At 42.7% G+C, this 26,965-nt stretch overlaps 1 protein-coding gene across 50 annotated transcripts in view; it reads left to right on the plus strand.

Annotated features, from left to right (window-relative positions):
* Nucleotides 1–26,965, plus strand: part of TRDN (triadin) — a 294,546-nt gene that overhangs the window by 39,439 nt on the left and 228,142 nt on the right. For 48 of the 50 annotated variants that reach the window (XM_048491475.1, XM_048491557.1, XM_048491551.1 and 45 more), the window contains 3 exons: nucleotides 2,704–2,841; nucleotides 10,380–10,409; nucleotides 15,143–15,172. In XM_048491475.1, coding sequence (XP_048347432.1) covers nucleotides 2,704–2,841; nucleotides 10,380–10,409; nucleotides 15,143–15,172 — 198 coding nt within the window. The remainder of the gene's footprint in view (nucleotides 1–2,703; nucleotides 2,842–10,379; nucleotides 10,410–15,142; nucleotides 15,173–26,965) is intronic. The other 2 variants (XM_048491544.1, XM_048491534.1) reach the window with 2 other exon arrangements.

A 26,965-nucleotide genomic window follows, 5' to 3' on the forward strand; every position in this document is an offset into this window, starting at 1 on the left:
ACAGCACAAATAAGATATTCTGGGAATATCTTATAAAAGCCCCTTTAGTCTTTTCAAAAACAATTAAACAACTGGGATGGTTAGTTCATACATGCGTGCATAGGATTTGATAATTGAAACCTTAATGTTGTAACATACTCTTCAAGTACTGAGAAATCCAGTGTTCCAAATAGGTGGGTAAACTGGACCAAAAGTTTTTAAATCTACATACTTTAGTTTATCTATATTATAATCAGACTGAAAGAATGGTATGAATCATACTAGCCTATTCGCTTGAAAGGAAGAGGACCTGAATGTAAGATGACGTCCCTTAAAAAAAAATTATACACCAAGAAAACAATTATAAATTGTCTGCAAATGCAAGATGATCTCTACTTTTGTTTTGATGGCATACTTCACTGAAGTAAATACTGTATTCAAAAGTTTATTCAAAGAGACTACCTGAGAATGTAAGCTCTGAGTTTCTTGGGATATACAGAATGGTATAAATGTAACTAACAAAATATACAAATTGTGTTTATGCAATCTCTCTCTCTTTCTGTGCTGTAAGCACCAAAAACATTTTAAGGAAGGATTGTAACTGGATTTCCTAATTTAATTGAAATTCCTAATTTGCAAAATAATTAACTGTGTGATTATTGACAGCATCAACCATCCATTGGGGTAGCAAGCAGATGAATATCTGTTTTTCAATCTGTCCGATGAGACAATATATGCAAAACACACCTCACTGTTTTTAAGTAAATTCATTTTAATTCATTGTGGCGTATATGAGGAAAAGGTGCATGTATACATATAGTATTTTTATTACTTATGCTGAAGTGTCTTTAATATTTGTTCTTTTCTGTTATCTGAGCTTCCCTAGCATGATCAAGGGACCAAAGGGCAGAATGAAAATGCTGCTCTTATTGGTGTTAATATTAACAACCACAACGAAGCCTTTACTGGCTTATAATAAAAAATACAAAGATATAAATAGGGTACAAAAACATAAGATATTTAAAACAGTCTAAAATATCAGAACTTGAATAGGCTAGCTTGACAAAGCTTCATAGCATGCAGCAGAAACTTTGCAACCAGTTCTACTGAAGTTGAGTTCTGATTTGCCAAAAGAAATGATACCCTAGCTTTGTCAGTTTGCCCTTTCCTTTGGGAGAGGAGAGGGCTCAGAATTTTAACCTTATATTAACATGGGTCCTGTCTGCGCAGCACAAATAAAACATTCTGGGAATGTCTTATAAAAATCTGCCTTCTCATTTTTTGTTCAGAGAGCATGGACCAAAAAAAAGCATCAGAGGAGAAAGAGGCACCCCCCCACACACACACACCATTTCCTTCCACCCGAGTTTAAAGCTCTCGCACCCAACATTTTATGGTGCTGCTGTGATTCTCCATTCCTGGAATCATTTGTTGAAGGTTTCCTTGGGATATTTGTTTTGCAAGATCCACTGCTGAGCACCTTGTGTGCTGGGCCTCCCCGCGGTTGGGGGCCTCCTTAAGAGGCTTGGGGTGGGGCGGACTCATGGTGCATGCCACGGAGGCCTCTGTAATTCGAGCCTGACACCCCAGAAGTTAGGGGGCCCTGGTGGCCCAGTACCTCTCTGTCCTTCCCAGTAGGGATTGGGGTTGTTGCCGGGGTCAGCCAGGGTGCTGACTGGCTGCTGAATGGATGTGCTCCTCTTGCTTGCCCAGCTTCTGCCTTAATGATAATAAAAAGGGCTGAGGCCCATTTTAATTCCAAGATGTGTCCTGTGGTTATTCACCAGATGAAACCTCTGCACATCTGAGTGCAAATTTGTTCACCAAAAGGTCACTAAATTTAGAATTCATATTGAAGCATTCACGCTCAGTTTTGAGGATATAAATATTGTGTGTTAAAAATATCAATAAATGAAAGTATAGAATTATAGTGCTTGCTTAATATTGCTACTGTGAATGTCTCTGTAAAAGCAAATACAGGGCAGAGGTCTGATGCTTTTAATAGCTGTTGAAAAGGAATTTTGGAAAAAGCACTTTGGTGTGTGAGAAAATTGCATTTTGAAAATTTTTGAAACAGTTATTAAACTTCTAGAAGCTCTGGCCTTTTTTTCATAATGTCAACTACCTGAGTGAAAGCTGCAGCATACATTGCTTAGGTGTGTGTGTGTATAAGTTGAAAAGCACTGGCCTCAATTCTCCTGAAGGCCACATTTGTTGCACAGGGCTGGAAAGGGGAGGAACACAATGAGGAGCTCTTCTGGCCAGCGGCAATGGTGCAGAGTGGCCCTGCAACACTGGATAGGGTTTTTGGTCATCCCACCACAGTACTGACTGGAAGGGGCAAGAACTATACAGACAGTGGTAGGATTCAAATAATTTAACAACCGGTTCAGAAAGGACTCAGTAGTGAGATTACAACCATTCTCTGGACTAGACAAAAAATTAGCTACTGGTTCTACCGAATAGGTGCGAATAGGCTGAATCCCACCACTGCATACAGACAACGAGCAGAGGCACACTGTATTGGCTTACCCTTCTCATTTATAGGTGAGGGAATTTGTGAATTCATAAATGAATTCAGGTTCAGTAATCTTGTGTTACAATCTTCCATGGAAGCTTCTCCTATTCCTGTTGGTGTCTCTGATTATGACAAATCATTTATATCTGCTAAAATCAAATTAATTTAATTTTCCAATCTTGTGTGTCTTTCTGTTTTCTCCTCAGGACGTTCTGTGAATAAACTTGCTACTGACCCACTGAGAATAATACATGGTGCTGTGGAAGAAACCACTGGTTGGGTTTATGGCAGTCTTTCATTGCTATCGGATCTCATATTTGAAGATGAAGAAGAAAGTGAAAAAGGTATTCCTAACTGGAGGCATGCTGTGATGGTTGCAAAAGTTTTCCCTAACCCCAATTGCTGAGTTTTTATACTGGACAAAAGAGATGCAGTTTTGTTTCCTTTTTCATTAACTTTGTCCTTATAGCAGCAAATAAACCATAGTAATAACACAATGATTCAATCAAAATAAAACAAGATTTTTCATAACGGAAATTAAATAATAAAATATCTCAGAGTAAAAACATGATAATACACCATTCAGATTTCCTTTTTCATATTTAGATATCAGAGTGTATCAAATAGTCACTGTATCAAATGATCCTCCCCTTTTGCTTTGTTGTTCAATAATTCTCATGTGTGTTAATCTGCCATTCCAGAGAGGAAGTCAAAATTAAAATGTCACCATTGTTGTTCCTGTGCATGCTAAATTAAACAAAAAAAGTAGAATCAAAATAGATGCAATAATGATATCAGGGAGCTTGCTTTAGTGAATGACAGCAGTTGTTAATCAGACTTTCTCTTTAGTTTTGAAATTTGAAATTAACAGCACTCAGTGGGTGCTTTAGAATTTTATATTTTAAATCCTCCTGTCCCATTAGATGGTTGATGTTGAAGTATGTGGAAGTGTTACTGGAATCACAATGATAAATGTTAAGTCACAGGAAATTTGAGTGCTAATGTGGTGCTTCCTGTCTAGGATTTATGATATTATCTGCAGCCTAGTGAATTGCATAACTCCACATGCCTCCAGAGGCTATTTTTCTGCATAAATAATTTGATGTCATCCTCATTGGGAAAGTTTGTAAAATATACAATTTGGTCATGCAAAAGCCCTGAGCTCATTTGGGGAAGGGCGACCTATGAATCAAACTTAAATATTATGTGCAAGCCCTTTTGACCACACAAAACTGCCTTGGATTGGACTTTCAATATGTTGGGCATTAAGGTCAGTATTGTCTGCTTGACCAGCAGTGGCTTTCCAATATCTCAGATAGTGGTTTTTTACATCTACAATGTGATTATTTTAACTGGAGATACCAGGAATTCCATTTGGGACCTTCTATGAATCAGATGCTCTAAGTCAGCGTTTCCCAAACTTTTTTTCCCCATGGACCCGTTATTTTAATACCTCTCCTCCGTGACTCACTAAAATTTGTATGGCCTATTTAGTAGTAAAATAAAACAAATTTGAATGACCATTGTTTTCATTTATTATTATCATTATTATTAGTTGATTTCACAGCTGCCAGTTCTTAGCTGGTTGTTGGCTTTCATTACAATTCGAGACACATCCAGAGGCCTAGGAAGTTGTAATGTATCGACATAGTATTTGTGCAGATCCCAGTAGGGCTGCCTTCTGAATTTGACAGATGATAATTTTGTCAATTTGAAGATGTTTCAAGTTCTGCCCTAATGTTTTCGGAATGGTACCCAGGGTGCCAATTACATCTCTTTGTCAATTTGGAATCGAAAGTCCCACAGGATCTTGACCTTCTCATTTTCCATTACTTCCTCTGGACAATGTTCCCACCAGTTTTTAGCCAATCTTATGTTGTAATTCTTGCATAAATTCCAGTGGATCATCTTGACCACTGAGTTGTGCCTCTGTACTCAGTCTGGGCAATCTTTTTGCAGCAGCTGAGAACATGATCTACAGTTTTGTCAGCTTCTTTTCACAATCTGCATTTTGCATCATCCGAAGATTTTTTGATTCTGGCCTTGATTGAATTTGTTATAATGGCTTGTTCTTGAGTGGCTAAAATCAGGGATTCCGTTTCCTTACTCTTACAAAAATGTAAAGAAATCAAACTAAATAATTTATTACATAACCAAACCATTTCTTAATGAGAAGTGTGAAGCTGTTTCTTATTAACTTGAAACTTCGGGTTTGGAGAAAAAGGTGATAACTTTATTTTTAAATCCGGTTCGACTTCCAAGGGATTTCTATATTTATTTTTTTAGGAAAACCAGTGTTGAAAAATCTGTTTCACACTTACCGGTTATGACAAAAGGCATTAGAAATTTTATCACTTTTTCTGCTAAAACTGGGTACTCCTGATGACAGGACAGCCAAAAATCCATCAGTGGTATTCTGTTGAAGATGTCTTTGAGCGCTGTATCACTTGACAGTTCAATTATAGATTCAATATCTGAATCTGGTAATTCTGTCTCAGATTCTACATTAACTGTAAAAGGGTTCCTTAACCATGTTTTTTTGCTGTTGATTGGGGGGAAATCTTCCTTCAGACTTGTCTGCAGTCCTAGCAGATGTTCCTTGATAGCAGCTGAAATATCATCGGGAATGGAACTCATATTATTCTCTTTTTGTAATTTGTAAAAGCTTTCTAATTCCCTGCTTTGACATGACGGGATCACAAAATTGAGTTTTTTAATTGAAACTTCTACCTTCTCTTGCACTTTAAATACAGTCACATTGTTACCTTGTAATGTCACATTTAAATTATTCAAAAAATCAAAAATGTCACAAAGGTAGGATACCTTGATTAACCAATTAACATCATGAAATCTGTTTTTGAATTCAAATATTACATCTCTAGCCATTTGGGGACATTGGTCTAAGAACATAAAAACTTCTTCCTTCATTTCAATAAGTCTTCATAAAACATTCCCTCTTGATAACTGTTGCACTTCGCAGTGTAAAAGAAGATGTTCATGTTCAGTCTCCATTTCTTTGCACAAGTTTGAGAATATTCTTGAATTCAACAGACGAGATTTTATAAAGTTTATAAATTTTACGCATTCTTGCATATCATAGTTGCAGTTAAAAGCAATGACATTTTTTGATGGCCAATGCTTCTCTGTGAATGCTACAATGTACTCATGCAGTCTGGTGCTATGGCTTTGATCTTCGGAAAATGTCCAATACGTGTGCCTGCCATTGCGCAAGCTTCATTGCTACTCAGCCCTACACATTTCTTCCATTCAGTGCCATTTTGATTGATTTAATTTTTATCAAATTAAAAATTTGTTCAGTTGTTCTTGTTGTCAGAGGTTTGGAAATTCTGCGTGAGTTGTATTGTCAAAATTGTATCTCACAAAACACATTAGATTGGCATTGTCCAATATGTCTGTACTTTCATCGACTTGCAAGGAAAAAAACTGCACTCTTTTAAGTGACCTACGGCAGTTTCTTCGATATTGTCTGCCATCTCCATAATTCTACACTTCATTGTATTATTTGATAGTGTCAGCATATTTACTTGGTTTTATCACATATTCAAGATGCTAAAATTTTCATTGTTGGAACTATTAATTTCTCGGCAACTGTGTGAGGGTAAGTTTCAGCAATTAATTTTGATATTTCATAAGAAGCTATTACAAGGTTTTCAGACTGAGTGCCATGAGAAAAATTTGAAGATGTAGCTATTAATTCTCTCTTTTTATTTATAAAGAAATCTATTGCCTTGTTACTGCAGTTCATATGTTTCAATTCCAAGTGCTGCTTCAACTTTGAAGGTCTCATGGACTTGTTTGAAAGTACTGCATAACAAATAAACATAATGGTTTGTCATCAGCACCCTTCATGAAACCGAATTGTATGTAATCCTCAGAATACTGTCAGGTCCAATTTATTTTTTTGTAGGAGTAGTAGACAACATATTGAACAGTTGTTTGTTAGTGGCACTCTCAGAACTCGTGCCCAGCTGCACATCACTTGACTGTTAGTGCCACTCTCAGAAAATGTTTCTGGATGCACATCACTCAATTTTTTATCAGTGCTAATCGAAGAGTTTATAACTAGCACATTTTTGTTTATTATTTCATTACTCATTTATCCACTGTCAAATTACATGTAATCACTAAATACAAAAATAATACGCTCTCTCTCAATACTTAACTCAAACTAAGCAAGCAGAGTACAGGTGCAGGTGAGTAAAATAAACTTCCAGATGATTTGGCTGGTGGCACAGTCACATGTCTTTCCTACCACTGTGCAGCCACGCTATTGGTTAAGCTAGGCTTTTGAGTTTTTTTAGGTGTGACACGCTGCCCTTTGGACCTCAGTGGTAGTGGTAAAACCCATTCCGCCATCCCATACCCAGGTGGTGTACACCTTGTCCGCAGTCTCTGGGGCGTGTCCTTATGGGTTGTAAACATTTAACCCACAGCTTGCCTGAAGGGGTCCTGACTGGCTCTGCTTGTTGGCCTTCCTCACCCTTCTATGAGTTAAGCCACCACCCCTGCACCCTCTCTTCCTGTGTGCCAGTTGTTCCTCTTCTTCCACTCCTTCACTCTGCTCTCATTCTCTGCCATGCTGCTTATCACTCACTCTAACCATATCTCCCCCTCCTTCTTCCCCCACCCCATGCTTTCCCTCATTTGTCCTTTTATCCCTTTCCCCTGGTGTTTGTACTCTTATCTGGGCCAACCCCAAATCACCAGCTCTGTTCCTGATCCTGGGGCGGGCACGGCCTGTTTTAACAAGGCCACACCCCTGCCACATGTCTGCCTGTGCTGGGTTGGCAGGGGTGAGCCCGTCCCTGCACCAGGCCTCATCTGCAGCTGGTGGCCTCCACCTCCCATGTGACACCAGCATTTTCTGCAATCTGTGGCTCTGTTCCTGGCCCCTTTCTGAGTGGTCAGCTGACTGGGGAGGAGCCCTGAAGCTGCTGTATCATCCTGGCTGGTCCGGCTCTAAGTGGGTGGTGCCCTCCAAGCAAAGTCAGGTGTGGGATGACCCAGGACATCAGGTGACCCAGCATTTGGAAAACACTCAGTGGTGGGATCCAAAAATTTTAATAACAGGTTCCGATGGTGGTGGGATTCAAACAGTGGCACTGCCGCACACACGCACCTCCAATCTCTATTGGGCAGGGAGGTTGCTTTAGTAACCCCTTCTTGGCACTCAGAAAAAATTAGTAAGTGGTGAGAACTGGTTGGATCCCACCTCTGGAAACCCTGCTCTAAGCCATGGACTCCCTTTATAGCAGCTATTGCTTCTGCTGTTTTTATCATTGCATTGAAAGTGTATTACCCAGTATTTTTAGTGAAGATCATCAGTCTTGCCAGTCTTGTAGGTTAGGGTGGCCAGCTCCAAGCTGAAAAATTCCTGGAGATTTGGTGATGGAATCTGGGTAGGCCTTGAAGAGGGGAGGAACCTCTGTGACGTATAATGTCATAAAGTCTTCCCTCCATAACAATCATTTTTTCCTGGGAAACTGGTCTCTGTAGTCTAGACATCAGCAGTAATTTTGGGAGATCTTGCTTTATACTAACAAATTATTCAGTGTTGTTTATCTCCTCTTTGGTATGATGAAAAGCACAGCAAAGTCTTCATTCCATATTCATTGTTGCTTTGCAGCTTCAGAGAGCACTCATTCTTAACAAATATAATTAAAACCCAGCTGGAACCCAAAAGTGGTTCCCTCCAAAAACATTTGTCAGTTTGAAGTATTGCCTAATTTCTACCACTGCAGGGGTCTCTCAGATTAGTATTGCTTCTGAATACTAACCAGTACTTCTTTATTACACTGGGTCCTAATCTGTTGTATGACTTATAGTCAGTGTCAGATCACTTATTCCTGCTGATGAAGTTGAAAAAGGATATAATGTGGTCCACATTCAGTTATTTGAAAACTGGAAGAACAAAGTATGGGGTATTGTATACGTGGGTATGATTTGGAAATCCCCTCTCAACCCTCAAAATCACTCACTCAGCCAGTCAATGAGTCCTCAGAAGCTATGAGTCCCCAGAGAGCAGGCAGACTTGTCATCTCCTCCCTTTCCCTTCAAGCCAGCCTGGTGTAGTAGTCAAAAGCAGTAGTCTCTAATCTGGAGAACCAGGTTTGATTCCCCACTCCTCTACATAAGTGGCAGACTCTTATCTGGTGAACTGGATTTGTTTCCCCAGTCCTTCACATTAAGCCTGCTGGGTGGCCTTGGGGTCACAGTTATCTCAAATCTACCTATTTCATAAGGTGTCTGTTGTGAGGAGGGGAAGGAAAGATAACTGTTAAGCCACTTTGAGAGTCCTTAAAGGTAAAGAACAGTGGGGTATAAAAACCAAAAATGGGTTTTAAATTGTTGGAAGCTGCCCTGAGCCCACAAGGGGAGGGGCATTAATTAAAACAAACAAATACAACTCTTCAGGTTCTACTTCACCTGTTTAATTGATACTTAGCTGCTGTTAACAATCCATTCTTTCTGGGGCACATCTAGTCATCAATCTGGGTTGTTTTTTGTGTGGGATTTGCTATTTTTCTAATCGTTATCTTAAAAGTCTCTCTCTCTCTCTCTCTCTCTCTCTCTCACACACACACACACACACACACACACACACACACACACACACACACACACACACACACACACACACACACACACACACTCTTTTACTTTTGGGGGGAGTGAATTTGGGGAGTCCCCTGAGTGTGTAGTGATCCCTACCTTGTATGTAGATGGTTCAGTTTTGCAACTTTTTGTATCCATACAAGGGCTAGTTTACACTTCTTTTCATATATTCAGGTAATAAAATTATTCCCTCAAGGATCCACAGGATTATGTGGGTAAATTCTTAATTCAATTTCCCCTTACCATACTATCAGATAAGCTGCCCTTGCAACTCAGGAGCTAGTGTATTGTCAAGGTTGGAGCACTGGACTAGCATCTGGGAAATCCAGTTTTGAACGATCACTCTGACATGGAAGCTTACTGGGTGACTTTGGTCAGTCACAAATCCTGCCTAACCTATTTCACAGAATTTTTGTGAAGATGAAATTAAAGAAAGGGGAATAGTATAAGTTGCTTTGGGTCCCTACTGGGGAGAACAATAGGGTGTAAATGAGGTAAATAAATAAATCAAGGAGGTGAAATAGGAGCAGGAAATTGCTGAAGCCTGTTTTACAGCCCCAATCCAATGGTACAGTGGCAACTGGGGACATTGCTATGTCACCTCCAGTGGGGTTTCAGACAGCCGAAGAAAGGGGGTGGGAATAAAACAAAATAAAAAACCCTGGCTGCCTGAAAAATCCCATTGGGAAGACTGACTTATGCCACACTTCTTGGTGGCATAAGTCAGCTGTCAGCATAGAGTGCATTCCAAGGCTGAAAGTCAGTTGCCCCTGGCAACTCTGGCATAGTCTTCTGCAGCACAGGTTTGATTGCACTGAGGAACATCTTGCACTGCAGCACCCTGCCACTAGGGTAAGTCCCTCAGCTCTGGCATCCGTGCCACTTTGCATGGTGCTGGTGGCTCGGGTGCTGACGCAACCCTTCCACCACTTCTGATGCACCTTCTCATCCCCCCCCCCTCCCCGGATTGCACAGTTAGTGTGTGTGGCATTCTTTGTTTCCTTAATTTAATATCTGAATCCACTTCAGGATCAAAATGGTTGCAAACACTCAAATCTAAACATTGAAAATAAAAATGTGTAAGTCTTACAGTCTCAGAGTGAAGTTCCTTTTCCTTTTTTGTATTGTTGAACTCATAATGCTTGAGTGCATTTAAACATGAAAATAACTGAGCATAGAAGAAAAATGTTGCTAATATATTATTATGCTGCTACACATCTGCTTATTATTTCCTCTTTTGCTTTAGGTGAAGTGGAACCTTCCTTGAAAATAAAAGGTTGGTTTTGCCCATCTTTATAAAAGGTCACCTGCTTTGTTTGATTAAGTGGGTATTAGGCAGGAACAATGCAGTTTTATACTGCCAGTGCTACTGTTTAATTGTACATCTTCTTACTAATTGCGCAGCCTCTCTGCTGAAAAAAAATAGTAAGTCATGCAGAATAGTTTGTTCCTCTGCAGTACATTGAGTCCCAAGTTGAACGATTATTGGTCTGAAAGACATTTGTTATTAAAGGGATACCATTTAACAAGGAGCTGGTATAGAATAGCTATCTTCTGAGAAAATACTGGTTCAATCTCATCTCTGCTATGGAACCTTTTCAGCCTCAGCCTGTGATAACAAGAATAAACCTGCCCTACCTTATAGCATTGTAAGGATTACAAGAACTTTGAACATTGAAAGTGCTTGAAAACCTTAAGGATCTTATTAATCAAGTGGGTCTTTCAAAGATAGGTGAGAGGTAGTACTGGAATTCGTTCTCATAACATCTTAACATCCACTGTTCTGGGACAATCACAGCCTCCAAATGAGACTCAACGCTTTATTTTTCTGGCAGGGCTACTAACAGCTGACATTCAGCTTTACAGTAGCTGAAGTTTCCTCATTGCTTCATCCCCATGTATTTACTAAATAATGCTCATCAAGCAGTTGTTAAAGGAACAGAAGGTCTGTCAAATGTGTGGATACCATGGTCCCATTGAAAAATGCACTGACATGTAAAAGTTGTGGATGATTGAAGTTGAAAAATGAGAGTATGGCCGAAACGCTCTTTAACTGGACAGCCAGCAATGATGTGGTTGGCATTTTGGATCACAATTTTGAAGATCTAGGTTCAAATCTCCACTCTGCCATGGAAGCTTGCTGGGTACCCTTAGACCAGGTGTTTGCAACCTGTGGCTCTCCAGATGTTCATGGACTACAATTCCCATCAGCCCCTGCCAGCATGGCCAATTGGCCGCGCTGGTAGGGACTGATGGGATTTGTAGTCCATGAACATCTGGAGAGCCGCAGGTTGCATACCCCTGCCTTAGACAGACACATACTCCAGCTACCTTACCTTGGTAGGGATGAAATCTGAGGATGAAATGGCAAATGAGATAATGTTGTAAACCTTTTTAAGTCCTCCGATGTGAGGGGAAAGGCAAGTATAGTTTCAGTGAATAAACAAATTCCTTGCTCATGAATGAAGGAGGGCTAATCTCAGGAGAACCATCTAGGGATAGAAACACTGTAATAATGATCAAACCTTGGTGTAGTCAAGCTAGTCCTTCAGTCTTCCTGTGTTGAAATTGGTGCTTCTAATGAGACTGCTTAGGCCTATACTGGGTTTGCGAAACTTTGGCCCTTTCCGCACAGCAAATGTAAAGCAGGTTGCAGCTGGGATAAACGAATCCAGCATGACCCCGGTCTGTTTGCATGGCTGGCCATCCGATGGTCAGCGAGCAAATTGGCCAGGGCGCACACCTTCACACAGGGGGCATGTATTTTTAAAATTATTTACCTTCCACCGATGCATAGCTACACAGACATGAGTGAACCCACACAGCCATGCTGTCTGATGTTATGACCCTTTGAGCCTGTATGGCTATGCAGATAGGCACCAGGATTTTTTTTAAAGGAACGTGCGGCCAAAAAAAAGTGGCTCCCTGTCCAAGCGTTGGCTTGAATGTGGTTGCAACCTGGAATTTTAAAAAAGACTCACAGATAGTGCTATTCTTGAATAACCCATTTTGGGGGAAATAACACTGGCAGATTCGTTTTAAGGGCGGGATCCGTGTGAAGTTCCCCCCAAACGGGTTTTTTACCATTGTTATCCTGGGTTTATTGGCACATGAGAAAAGGACCTTTGCCTCACAGCCCCACACAGAGTTAGGAAGAAAACAAAACCTTAATCATAGACACACACAAAACTTATTTGGGGAAAAAGTTCCTTACAATGCATTTGATATAAATAGAGATGAAACTTCTTGCAATTAAAAAGTGTAACCCATAGTTCCTTTACAATTGGAAAAATACTGCCTTGCAATGCGAAAGTAAGCACACCAGTGCAATCCTATGCAGACTTAAACACTAACTAATGTATTAGTACAAACAATCACTCCAAATATGTTGGGAGGATAGATACAGGCAGACCTGGCTTACTTTCCAGGAAAAATCCTCCTGGTAGCCCAGCCTATTATGTTGAAATCAAGAAATGTGATGAGAAAGTGTTACAGTACAGCTATTCAAAATTCCTGTAGTAAACATTTCTATGTTGGCTTATTTACACTCAATGCTTATCAAGTAATGTATTGCAATCTCTGGAATGCACTATTCACAAAGTGCTGCAATGGCATCCAGAAAGAGCCTTGTAAATGTCTGATTATTCAAAGGTGCAGGTTCCAATTGGTATGGCTCCTGAGTTCTGCATTCCACTCAGCCAGGCAGGAGAAATCTTACAGGCGACTTAGGGGGAAAAAGTGAACTTTGAAGTGTTCTCCAAAAAAGACACCTTGAGCTAAAATAAGGCACCCTGAGGACGTCTTGGGAAGAAAACTGTGTGGAGTGCCTTCCCAGGGTGCCTTTTTTTAAGTGTCCCCATGATGTTTCATTTAGGCTGTGTGGAATGGACCAATCAGAGCTCTTACAACTATAGCAGTATCAGGGGGAATGCATGTTGAATGTATGTCAAAACAGCATTCCTCAATGATAGGCGTAAACATACAGCCAGAACATTGAGTGAAAAGTTAACTATGCTAATACAACATCAGGGTTTTCAAAAAGGAAAGGCAGAATCCTGTCTATTCACATGAAAAAAAGATGACTAGTACCAGTGCTTACTTCTGAGGATGATTTATTGTTGTGCTATCAAAGCAAAGAAGGTGCAAAAAAAAATTGCTCAAGGCTTGAGCCAAACAGCGTAAGTTAAATAAATGGGAGGCAAGAATCATTATCTTGGAATACAAACTGAAAGATCCAAAAATGGAAGTTTTCTCTTGAACCAAAAACACAAAATTATGGACTGTGTTGAGTTTATGGGTCTGAAGGTTGCCAAAGGTGAAAACACTCCACTTTGAATCAGCTTACCTCAGACTAGAGAATGGAACATTTCTCGAGAACAATCAACAGTCAGAGGCATAGTTGGGCCAAACTGTGTTTGGTGCGCATTCTATATTTTCCGCCCCCCCCAATGGCCCCCCGCGGTGCCCGCAGTGCCCCCTTCCCCCCTTTCCACACTTACCTTAGTTCTTTCCTTTTTCTTGAACTTTTTCAGGCTGCAAAAGGCCTGGTCACAGTAAAAACGGCCTGATGGGAACTATATTTACCAGGAGACCTTGGGAGCCCTAAGGTCTCCTGGGAACTGTAGTTCCTCAGGCCGTTTTTACTGCGAACAGGCCTTTTGCAGCCTGAAAAAGTTCAAGAAAAGGAAAAGGAACTAAGGTAAGTGTGGAAAGGGGGGTAAAAGGGCACTGTGGGAGGGGCGCCGCGGGGGCGGGGGCGGGTATAGCCAATAGGGTGTTGAGTAACTAGGTATCTGCATTAATGAAGTAATCTATAGATCTGTTTCTGAGCATGTAGGCACTTGTAAACTTAGTTTGTTCTCAGTCAGTTGGAGTCTTACCTTCTCACGACGTAGTAGCAACATGTAGCTCAGATTAGGACTGTTTTATTGTTTTTCTGCCATGCTGCTCTTGCCTTCTATTTTCTCAGTAAAGTTTATTTAAACTAACCAGCATTGTCTGATTATTTACTCTACTATTTTATATTTTTATACCAACAGTTCTTCCTCAACAGGACTGTATTTTATATTTTTATACCAACAGTCCTTCCTCAGTCCTTGTAAGGGTCTTTCCTCCCACCTTTTACTGACAGAACCCAGGACTTGAACAGCAACCATAAGGTTGTGGTTGCTCAGTGGTGGCCACAGAAGGCATTTTAATGCTACAGGCACTGCTTCTATTATAGAGGGGTTAACTCCCGTGTGTGTGTGTGTGTGTGTGTGTGAGAGAGAGAGAGAGATTTCAGATTTTTTTTCAAACCTCAGGTTTGTCTGTTCACAGCACCAATCTCCAAATTTAGGCATCCACAGATGAGGCTGTGTAGATTCCTCTACAGTGCTATAAGATGAAAATATCAAGCCTCTAAAAATATTCCTTCTACACAAATTAAAGGCCAATGAGTTATATAACCTTTGAGACTAGTAAAGTAAAGTTAGCTGAAAATGAATGAGCAAGAGCCAGGGCAGCAACATTCCCTTCCATTCAAGCTTTGCACATCAGAACTAGTGTGGCCAGCAGCTCCCAGCCTCTTAAAACCTTAAAATATTAGATCTGAGAATATTCTGTAGAATTCCAGCTCTAGATTCACTGTGACCTCTAGTTCTCACTTCTACCTAGTTTATCTGTAAAAATGAGATACATATCACAGACTACTTTCACAGACTACTTTCTGCTGCTTGTCCTATTCCCATGAAGTTTAGTATCTCTTTTCTTATCTCCATGTATAAGTCTCCTACCTCATTTCTCCTCAAAATCTTTAGTGAATTTTTAGTGAATATTTTAAGACTGAAAATCATGCTGAAGCCCAAACCTATTTGAATGGAAGCAGGTCAACTAATTCCAGCTGAACTCACTTCCACATTAATCATGAAACACTGCAGAGCAGAAGAACATTTTATTAACATATTTTATCAACAGACCACTAAATTGCAAACTAACATGTCTATCTGTACCTTTTTGTTTTCTATTTAGAAGCAGGGCAACCACCAGTCAAAAAGAAAGGTGAGTGAATGTCAAACATTAGTTTTATCTTTTATAATAATATTACAGGTGTGTTTATGCCTATTTACCTTATTCCTGCAGACTGTTTCAGAAATGTGGTCTGAAGAGGTACTGTTAGAAAGCTGAAAAGTAAAACTGAGATGGAATGACTTTTTATGTAATATGTGAGGTTCCACCTGGGGGAAATTTCTTTTAAATGTTTTAGTTTTCCAATATCCATTATAAAAGGGAACTTATTCTGAAGTATGAGGTGCTATCTTGGCCCCAAGTTTATTGTCCCAATGCAAAATGGACATTGGCCAGGCGTACTTAAAATTAAGTGCTATGAATTCAAGCAGACTGATGCTCATTGAAATCCATTAGTCTTTTTTTTTCTTTTAGACCTTTATTAGGCATTAAACCATTAGTCATTGATATAATTAAAATGCAAAGGCATAAAGAACTGCAGTTAAGTACCAGTCATTGTTTTTGGCCAAATCCCCCAAACTGTAGAAGATCCTAAGGTGAATAATGAGGTTTCTACTTAAATAAAATATCAGAGCAATGTTTTTTTCAGAGGCGTTCCTCAAGTTTCTGGCCTTCTCTTCCCATGAAATGCAGCTTAGGCAAAGACCAGGACATGCTTTTCTGCTTTTTCCACATCCCTTTTTCTGTGAGAAGCAAACACAATTTCTGAAGATTAGTAATGGAGACAGTTCTATCTATAGCTTTTGATCTTCCGACCAATAGATTAGTGCCTGTGGAACTGTGTCACTAATGGCAGAGCTTTCTCCCAGTACAAAGAGCTTTTCATCAAAAGAACTTCTTGCATCAGCAGAAAGCTCCTAGCAGAACAGACCCATGGAATTCACTGAATAAGAAAACTGATAGAGCCATCCTATGCAGAGGTACTCTGATCTAAGCCACTGTAAATCAACAGGCATAGACTGAAGTAGTTCAATATAGGATTGCACTGTGACATCAGAATTCACAGACAATCACAATTTGTACTGATATATGATCAAATACAAGTTTTGGAATACAGCACAAAACCATAATGATTGAATTCACTGAATAAGAATTCACTTTCAAGTGACTACAACCCAGGATTTTTCAAAAAAGACTTGCAAATAGCGCAATTCTAAAAAAAAAAAACATTTGGGGGAAATAACATGGGCAGACTTGATTTAGGATTGGGATCCGTATGAAATTTCCCCCCAAACGGTTCTTTTACCGTCCTAAACTCGTGTTATTGGTCCATGCAGAGTGGGCCTGTCTCTAAAGAGAAACCACTCCTATAAGGGGCTACTTTTCGTGTTCAAAACATAGATGGTTGGGAGGGGAAGAAATGGATGGGGGGTGTCCTTTTTTTTTTCACAAAGGGGTTTTATTGGAGTTCCTTATTTTCATGGGTATAGTTAGAGCTTTTCAGTGAATTAATGTTGACAAGGCCAAGAGGACATGTGGTAATGTCTGTTCCCTGAATGAAATATTTTGTATTGTCTATTATTAAAACCTAATAAAAGCAATTATTAAAAATTAGAAAAATACAATAAAATCAAACATTAAAACCAACAATCTACAGCTACCTTAAAAAACTAGATGGTGACTAAAACTCTCAGTACATTAAATAGGATAGATTCCTGTTATCATAGGTGGAACAATAGGAGGTGAAGGGGTTGGGGAAGTACACCAGTGGCTCTTTAGAGCACCATTCCCCAATGCGGCGCTCACCCCATGTTCCAGAAAGTGCACACAGCCATTGCCTGGTGACACCTGTTGCCAACATGTGGTTCCCACCAGAAAACATCCACTGCCAGAGGGACTGGAAGATTAGTAAACTGCTGGATGCATGCTAGAAATATTAGTAAAGGGCTTTAAAATCGTGTGTTTGTCACCATAGTTATAGTTGCATATATAACAGTTTTCTTTAATTGTCTGTGTGTGTGTGTGTGTGTGTGTGTGTGTGTGTGTGTGTGTGTGTGTGTGTGTGTGTGTGTGTGTGTGTGTGTGTGTGTGTGTGTGTGTGTATTTAGGTAGGGTGACACACAAGACATACAGGAGTCATGTGGCTCTTTTGATAATTGTGAATTAGGCTCTCTGCAAGCCACATACCGAGTTCCCCTGTTTTAGGGTAACCAAGAATCTCTTTTTTCTGCTAACAAAATTTAACAACGCATCAAGTTCTATCATTTTCCCTTAATTGTATCACATATTCATAAATGGTAATGTCTTATTTGCACTCCCCCCCCCTTCCACTCATTCTCCTTTCCTATTCTCCTTTCACTGCACACTGCAATGTATAGTTAATAACACCATTGCATTAATGCTTCTGGAAAGTGTTAAATCAGCAAACAAAAAACCCTTTATTATCTAAATCTAAATTTCCTCCTTCAAGCTGCAAAAACACTTAACATGCAAGCCCTAGAATAGCATAAGTCACTTCTGAACCTGTGGGCCTTTGGACAGTTTGCCAGTCTGGCTGATGTTAGGACCATGTGGGTAATTAGTCATTCCATTCACTTCTCTCGAAAGAATACCTCCATTTGCATATTTAGTGCTTTCTTTTAGCTGATTTTCTCTTTATATCTCCATATGGCAGTGTGCTCTTTTTTGTATGTGAATAGCTTAGTCTGTAATGGGGACTAGCTGTCTGTTTACTGCTTCTTACTAGAAGGTGTTTTTTCCCCTATAAATCTTCATACAAAACACTTTATGTTAAAATTCACACAATTTTGTTTTGGAGCATTCCAAAATTACAAAATGATTGTCCTGAAGTACTTCTTGAACTTTGCAATGCTGTTATCTTTTATTCAACACTGTAGTCCATGATTAACACACAGTTTAGATCAGACAGTCATTGTGATGGCCAGGGGCGTACTGGCCACAGGGACATGTGGTGTCACATGTCCCCACACGCAGCCCATTCAGTCACCCCTCCACACCCACCTCCTCACCCCCCACTGTGCCCATCCCCACTCCAGCCCAAGCCACCCGCCCGAGTGCTGCCCGCTACAGAGGCTCTTGCAGCTGGCTGACGGACTTGGATCTCTTGTGGCCTCCCCATTCACCGGCTGCCTTCTTGGCCTCCCTCAGGCTGCGCTGGGGCTCCCCTCATGCTGCTGCAAGGTGCTGCAGGCAGGGAGGAGCCTTGGTGGGTGGACAGCATCGGCCTTCGGGGTGGAGCGAGGCAGCATTGGGGCCACTCTTGGAGGCTGGTCAGCCCCTGCCTGCTCACTCCTCAGTGCCCGGGTGAGTGGAGCCTGTTGGTGGCAGGGCAGCACAAAGTGCGATGGCAGGGAAAAGGAGGTGTGGCTGCCAGCAAAGATACCCTGTGGTGTGGTCAGCAGAGGTGCTTCCCCCATATTGGAGCTCCCAGATTTCCCGCCTTGGGAGGAGGCTTTTGGGGGCTCGGATCATGTGAGTCAGCAGCGCTGTGGTGGTGGTGGGGGCATGGGGTAGGGAACTCAATGCAAAAGGGGAATTTGGGAGGGAAATTTGGAGATTTGGAGAGGTTTTTTGACTGCAAATGGGGAAATTTGGGGGTGTGCAGAGAGATCCAACACACACACACACACACACACACACACACACACACACACACACACACACACACACACACACAATGAATGGCCACAGGAGCAATATTTATAGTCAAGAGATTGAATCAATCAAGGAAGGAAGGAAAGTCTGCCCAAACAGGCCTCAGCAACCTAACTAATTTCTCCACAAATTAGGATTAACTGTATGTTATCTGATAGGAATTATAATAGTCTCCTTTTGCAACAGGTATAGGAAACATATCAATGGCTGCAGGGTGAGATTCCTGTGAGCTTTAATTCTGCTTTACAATGACCATTTTGGATGAGACAAAAAAACTCTTGTGGCAACTTAAAAGTCACCAGATGGAATTTTTACAGTTCATTTGTATAGTTAAAAGAGATAAGGAGATGTCTTACACAAATCTGCCATTGGCACCAGTCATACAGATAACTGGGGGGTGCCAGACAATGGTTGCTTCCACTTGGAGGTCTGGCTTTACATCATATACACATACCTGGCTCCCAAACCCACAGTGGTTTATTTCAGCTTCTGCAAAATGTCATCCTGCAATGATAACCTTGTGGGTTTTCCCTGCCTGTGCTGTAGATTTCCACACACAAATTTTGGTACGATTTTTCCTAAAAGATCATACTTAAAGTGGAGACAGGAAGGGGCAGATTTCCAAGCCCACATCCAGTGCCAGTTCCTCCCCCTTTGCTTTTGTGCCTGCCACACAGAGACACGCATGAACACAAAGACATGGACATACCTGTTTCTGGCTTTCTGCCAGTTTTAAAAAATCAGTAACAGGTCTATTGTTATAGTGACATTCCATTGCGGCTGCAAATGCTTTTGTATTCACAGTGGTAATAAAAGCAAAACCAGGAATCACCCCCACATGGAAGCAACCTCTGTCAATAACAAATTAATATTTTTCTCTTTTCCCCTTGTTATACGCCTGATGTTTTCCACGAACCAATTTGTCACATTTATTCCCGTTTGAACAGAATGTACTTATTTATTAATATACATAATTTATAGACCACTTTTTTCATTGAGACTCAAGGTAGATTATATAGTGTAAGTCAGCACAATCAATTAGATGGGACATCCAATGAACATAAGAGTGTGGAGGAAGAGAAGGAGAAGAGGCAAATGGAGAGTAGGGGGGAAGGCAGCCAAGCATGCAGGCCCTGGGAAGGGGGGGCATGTGTAGCCAAGCAGTCCTTCTGAGCCCTCCCCTTCACCTGAGGGAGCCAGAGAGGAGGGGGAGCAAAAAACTCAGGTTTTGCCTGGAATCTATTTTCCCTACATATGCCTCTAGTGATGGCCATTTTATGAACACAGAATAAGAAGACAATTGGGTTACTTAAAAATTTACAATCTGAGTATATGCTGTTCCAGTTTACAAAATAGCCTTGGAAAGGACAAATAAAGCATCTTTTCCCTGTACTGCAAAATAACACCATCCTCCCAGCTCTACACCAATAACCACCTCAGATAAGCAAGACCATAATCTTCTACAAGCTTGGAAGTGTTGTAGATAACTCACTAAGGCCCTTTCCGCACGGGCCAAATACAGTGTCCCAGGAATGCTAAAAGCAGCATCCTTGGGAGACTGTTTGCATGGCTGGTGCTGCTGCATCGCAGCAGCGCCGGCCTCGCAACTCCCGAGCGGCACGAAGCCGCTGTTTCTGAACCTCACTCCCTGAGTGAGTTTTTTTCAAAAACAGCGGCTTCCAACTGCTGCCCTGCGAACGGCAGCGGCTGGAAGACACCATTTCCCCCCATTTCCCAAATGCCTTACTGTCCCTCCGGCCTTCCAGCACGTCGCACAGGCCAGGGGACACGCCCAGTGGTGGGATCCAAATAATTTAACAACCGGTTCTGGTGGTGGGATTCAAAAAATTTAACAACTGGTTGTTTACAAGCACCATTTTAACAACCAGTTCTGCCGAAGTGGTGCGAACCTGCTGAATCCCACCACTGGACACGCCCCCCTGCCCTGCGACTCCATAGCAATGCGCTGGAAGGCCGGAAGGACGGTAAGGCATTCAGGGGATGGCACAGTCTCTGCGCAGGCTGCGCCGTCTTCCCCACCCCTACCAGGACCGTCCGTGCGAACGGTCTCGGTGTGTATGTGCAGAAACAGCCTAAGATTCACACAAATAAGCCAAGTTCCATGCTCTGAGTAAGAGTCAACATGCATCATGGTTTTTGGTGGCCAGGGGGAAATTCATTGATGTTTCAACAGGCAGTAGAAGAGTACAGTCCTAAAGTAGTTGAAACAATAAACTGTAATTGTACAACTTTTCTTCATTGTAACTTGAAAATCTTAATACCCTGAAATTATAGTACAGAGAAAGTTTGTATTTGTATGAAAATTTAAGGAATGTACTGAACAGATTTGATGAGAGAAAACAAAGGAATAAAATTTGGGTGCTGTGTGGTTTCCGGGCTGTATGGCCGTGTTCTAGCAGCATTCTCTCCTGACGTTTTGCCTGCATCTGTGGCTGGCATCTTCAGAGGATCTGAATGCAGATGCAGGCGAAACGTCAGGAGAGAATGCTGCTAGAACACGGCCATACAGCCCGGAAACCACACAGCACCCAAGTGATTCCGGCCGTGAAAGCCTTCGACAATACAAAGGAATAAAAATTTGCTGGATACAGTGTACTTGGTAGGAAGCACAAGTGAGGAAAACAAGGCCATTTCCGCACAACCAAATAACAGCGCCCAAGGGACGGAAAAAACGTCGTCCCAGCAGCACCGTCCTGGCGCAAAGGTGCTGCTTTAAACCTCGCTCAATGAGACGCTGCCGCTTTCCCCCTCACCTCCACTGACCTTCCTGTCCAGCGTCACTCTGGAGACCTGCAGAGACCTGCCCACACTGCCCTCCGACCCCTGGAGGTCGGAGGGCAGCGTGGGCGGGACCCTGCAGCCCTCCAGAGTGATGCTGGACAGGAAGGTCAGTGGAGGGGGGCGACCCAGAGTCAGCTCTCTGCGAAGCCGCCTCTCTGGCAGGGGAGCAAGTTGGGGCCCCTCGCACGATAGTGTGTGAATGGCCTCTGAGCCTCCCAGAGGAATTGCATTTCCATGCATGTGCGGAAACAGCCCAACTCTTGCCTTACCAACCTGCACAGCTTATGACAGATTTTTCCAGTGGTCAAACTTTGTGTCTTGGAAACATTTTCTGTGAAATCATTCTGCACACCACAACCACCCTCCACCATCATTTCCACCCTTGTCTCTTCAGTTGCATTTATTCCACATACTATTACTGAAAACATATTATTCCTCATGGTGGTAGAATGCTATTCATGATGCAGAAGAACAACCCTCCCCTTCAGCCATTTCTTTCTCCCTCTTAGAAAATGCTCATGTCATATTTACAAAGTCATCAGACTAGAAACGTGAGAGCCAGATCTTGCCTTTTCATATTGAATGCCAAGTTCCTTGTTTTTTTACCCCTTCTCCCACCAAATTTTTTGCCACCACTACTTGTTGTGCTAGTGTCCTCCAGTTTCAACCAAAATTATGACCCAAATTTAACACAAGTATACTTTTGTTCTTTTTCTTTAAAAAACTTCATTTTTTAATTTCCCCCCTTTTTGTTACTACATTTATTTTTGTTTCCATTGATTTTAATGGAAAGCACTATTTCTGGTGGTAACGTCTTTGTTTTACATCACATTTTGAATTATTTCTGCAGGATTTTTCACATTCTTAAAAGTATTAGCTCTGCCAAACTTTGGAAAGAATATAAAAATGGTTCCAATGTCTCAGCTATTTCAATAAAGGGTCTTAAAGAGTTTATGTTTTATCATGTAGAAAGTTATGTATCAAGACAGTTGTTTCCCAAAGGGAATTTGTGCTTGGCATAGGCAGTAGAGATGAATAGCCTGTATCCATGAGCACAGGCAGTATACCCATCCAGAAAGAAGGATGCAGTTTGTAATGCCAAAACTGCAGGAATTTTACAGTGTGCAGCAGTTATATTTGGCACATTCATGCAGCAAGACAGAGTTAGAGAGGGCACAGAAACAGACAAATTTATGCCTGCAATCCAGGAATCCATTAGTTAGAAAGTAGTATATGGTACCTCAATCAATATAGCATGGCACAAGACTTTATGCTTGTGTTCACAGAAAGACAGGCAACCTGTCAAAGTAAGTGTGTACACTTCAACATGTTACTAACACACACAAACCTATAATTTGTATTTATTGTAATCAATAACTTATACACAAATAAATAGAACCTTAGAGTAATCACTTAGCCAGCAATGATTGGTGCCAATGGTGGGAAAGAAATACCAACATAGTTTTCTGGGTGCAAGATCTGTTTGACTTTGCTGACTAGAAAACATCAATTCACTTTAATATCTCTTGAGCTCCTCTGACTCTTTCCATCTCTCTCTGATCTCACTGAACTAAACATACAAAATGAGTATGAATGCTATAAGGAAGGGTCATGTTCATGTGTGCAGAACTATTCCATTGTAGGGGATAGAGTGGTAGAATAGGATCCAGACTCAAAATACCTACACAGTTGTGAAATCATTAGCTGATCTTGATCCACTCACTCTGTCATAGAGTTGCTACATGGATAAAACTGGGAAAATGCAGGTTGTATTTGGGAGAAAGGATGACATAAAGTGGAACTGAAATTGCATGTTTGTGTGCATGCTTGAAAAATTCAAGGCATAAATATTTGTTGAGCATTTGCAGTTGTATGTACACTGCTCAAATTATATAGTGTGCATGTATGAAAAGCACGGAGCTTTTGAAGATGCACACACATTTTTAGCAGGCGGAGTAAAGGTACACTGAAAAAAAGAAAGAATGGAGGAAAATCTAAAAAAATCTAAAAAATCTAAAAAAAGAAATTGAGGCGAGAGGAGAGAAAGTATCAGAAAAATGAGGCGAGAGGCGAGAAAGTATCAGAAAAATGAGAAAAATGGATGAAGTGACCATGTTCTCACTTTGAAAGTATAGATATGACATCTGTTAAGAATCATAATTATACCAAAGAAACCTGTTTAGCCAGGTATACAACAGGTGTAATTATATTCGCTGGAGGTTCTTATAAGACCCTTTCATATTCAGTAAACATATTCACTAAACCACTGCAAACAATCTGTGGGAAGAAGCTTCAATAAACAAACACATTTTTATTTTACATATACCCCACTTTCCTCCCCAGCAGGGATCCAAAGGGGTGTACATAATTTTCTCCTTCATTTTACCCTCACCAAAGCAGGATGAAAAGGATAGACTGAGAGTGTGTGACTGGCCCAAAGTCACACAGCAAGTTTCCACGGCAGAAAGAAAATTCAAGCCTGGATCTCTCAGATCTAACACTCTGACCACTATACCATCCTGGCTCTGTATGATAACTCTTCAGTACAGCAAGTCAAAGAAGAAAAAGAGTAGATGAAAAAGTTCTTAAAAGCAAAAATGTTGAAATGACCTCACACAGAAGCAAAGGAAAGCCTGACCTGGCGCTATTGCCCTTGCTGTAATCCTTTTTTTTAAACCTCCATTTATTTATTGATTCAAAACATTTAGAAACCCACCAAGGGAACTAGTATGGTAGGCAGGTAAAAAAGGTAAAAATCATTAAATCATGTAAAATCAGTCCTTAAATCCAGCTATTCCTTGTTCTGGATTACCCTCCTTGTATCTATTGAGATGCAAACAGTTTCTTTCAAATATTACAAAACCAGATAGATGAGATGTTCTGATTTTTTATGATGCATTCAAGTACAACTCAAGTTTGTTAGAAGAGAGCAGTACAGATTTAGCATGGATTAGGATGTTACTGCTGAGAATTTTGAGCAATTTTCTCATTGCTGTAGATGGTGAGACTCCCTCGCTCAATAAGTACACCACAACGACAGGCTGGAAAGGAATGGGCCGCAGCCCGTTTATTAAACAACAAACATATAAACAAGAACTATTTACATCAGAGCTGGGCGGCAAACGGGTCGCACATCACATCCCAATGAATGGGAAACTGGCGGGAAGGGAAGCCCAGAGATCATACTCCTAAATGCTTCCACACCTCTCGCCTCTGCTGAGGAGACGGCACCGCTGAGCCCCAAAGGTCAGCTCCCTAGCCCGTCTTCCTCCTCCTTGCTTGCTGGGTGTCGGGCACGGCTAAGCTTCCATGGCAGCTTTAACGGCCCAACCCAACCTCACTCCTGGTGTCGGGCAGCGGCCCGTGGGCCTCCGCCTGAAGCCTGCCCGCCCCACCCCGCCCTCATAGGGCGCAAGGCCTGGGGAGCCCCAGCCGGAAGGCTCGCTCTCCCCAGATGTGCGACACCGCTGCAAACCCGCCAGGACTGGGCGCATGGTAAGGACTCCAAAAATCCGCCAACCCTACTTACAGGGGAGGGTGGGTGGGCCACTTTGCTGGTTCTCGCCGCCGGGAAGGGCGCTGGACCGGGGAAGGCGCTCTAGATACCCAGGCTCCTCCCGCCTTTTGGCGGTGGGAGCCAATCATTGCACCCGTTCTGCAGCTAGTCAGCCAGGCCATGCATGCCCTTATCTTGCTGGCAAGAGCTCACCACGGCAGCAAATGGCTGCCCCTGGTTATTCAGGTGCATCTTATTTGCTGTAGATGGTGAGACTCCTCGCTCAATAAGTACGCCACAACGACAGGCCGGAAAGGAATGGGCCGCACCCCGTTTATTAAACAACAAACGTATGACCAAGAACTATTACACTCAGAGCTGGGCGCAAACGGTCGCGACATCACATCCCAATGAATCGGGAAACTGGCCGGGAAGGGAAGCCCAGAGATCATACTCCTAAATGCTTCCACACTTCCCCTGCTGAGGAGATCGGCACCGCTGAGCCCCAAGGCCCCCTAGCCCGCCTTCCTCCCGCGCTTGCTGGGGTGTCGGGCGGGTTAAGCCCATGGCTGCCTAACGCTCAACCCAACCCCACTCCTGGGGTGTCGGGTAGCGCCCGCCTGCCGGGTTTCCTGCCAGCCTGCCCACCTCCCACCCCTCGCCCTCATAGAGCGCAAGCCTGGGAGCCCCACCCGAAGGCTCGTTCTCTTCCCAGATGTGCTACACCGTTGTAACCCGGCCGAGCTGCCCACCCTTGCAGCTCACGCCTAAGCCTCAAGCCTGAGCCTGTCTCTATCCTAACCACCCGACGAAGGGTAAACTGAACCCGACTGAAGCCACAAGTCCATGCCCCATTGGGACAGAAGCGGACGCTTATCCGCTGAAAAGGTCCATGACGCCCGGTGATTTCGAGTGTTCATACCGCTTCCCCGTAGGAAAGCACCACCTGGCGGCTGCCTTATTGGACTTTTCTGCAGGCCCTGTCCACTGCATAGGGATCCAACGCCTCCGCCAGCCCAATGGGCCGCTGCACCATCTCGACCAAACCAAGGTCATGGTGGTATCGGTGCCTGGCAAAGTTCTGAGCCGCATGCCACCGCGAAAACGCAGCAGGTCAAGGCCCCGACCTGGCAGGGAGAGATCTTCCTCCCCAAGGTGGATGACCAGGAGGTCTGGTGTAGCCAGCTGAAAAAATGTATTCAATGACCTTTGGGTCTAGCTCATGCCACAAAGCATGTGCCCCTGCCCCATTCCAGGAAATTTTACGTGCAAACCGCATGCCGCCCCCCCATTGAATTGCAGGCGTAGTCCCGACTCTGTTGACGAGGCTGTGCCCACGCACCCACACCTGCCGATAGACAGTCTCGCATCCCTGGAGGCACTGAGGAGGAAATCAACAAGTCAGGTGTGGGCTAATGTACCGAAAGGCCCCCACCACCTGCCCAAATTGCGGATATCCTCCGGCCCCGCTTCTGCTGCTGGGTACCGCATGAAGCCCCACTCCTGAGCAGTGCAGTTTAACTCCGCTGACGGTAGCTCCCGCTTGAGCCAAGCATGCCCTGAAACCCGCCAGCATTTGGAACCTGGTGAGGGGGGACTCCATCCTCGCGGCACCAAGAGCATGCCACCCACCCGAGGCCTGTGCCGTAGCCACTCAATGGCGAGGGCAGGTATGCCGCCTCGGTAGGAGCTGGCATGGTGACCCAAGCCCCGCTGCCCTCTTGGCTCGGTCTTAGAATGGGCCGCTGCCGTAGACCATGTCCCCGACAAGACGAGGTGGTTCCTTTGCAGCTGGGTACTGGTTGTCGACATCCCTGGTAGGGGCTTAATGTTCCCCCAGGCCCTTGCTTCTCCTGGTGTGCCAGGTGGAAGGCGGCGGGCTGGGGTGCAGCGCCATAAGCGCCGGGTTTATC

Source organism: Sphaerodactylus townsendi, linkage group LG01 (genome assembly GCF_021028975.2).
Source record: "Sphaerodactylus townsendi isolate TG3544 linkage group LG01, MPM_Stown_v2.3, whole genome shotgun sequence".
Classification (NCBI taxonomy): domain Eukaryota; kingdom Metazoa; phylum Chordata; class Lepidosauria; order Squamata; family Sphaerodactylidae; genus Sphaerodactylus; species Sphaerodactylus townsendi.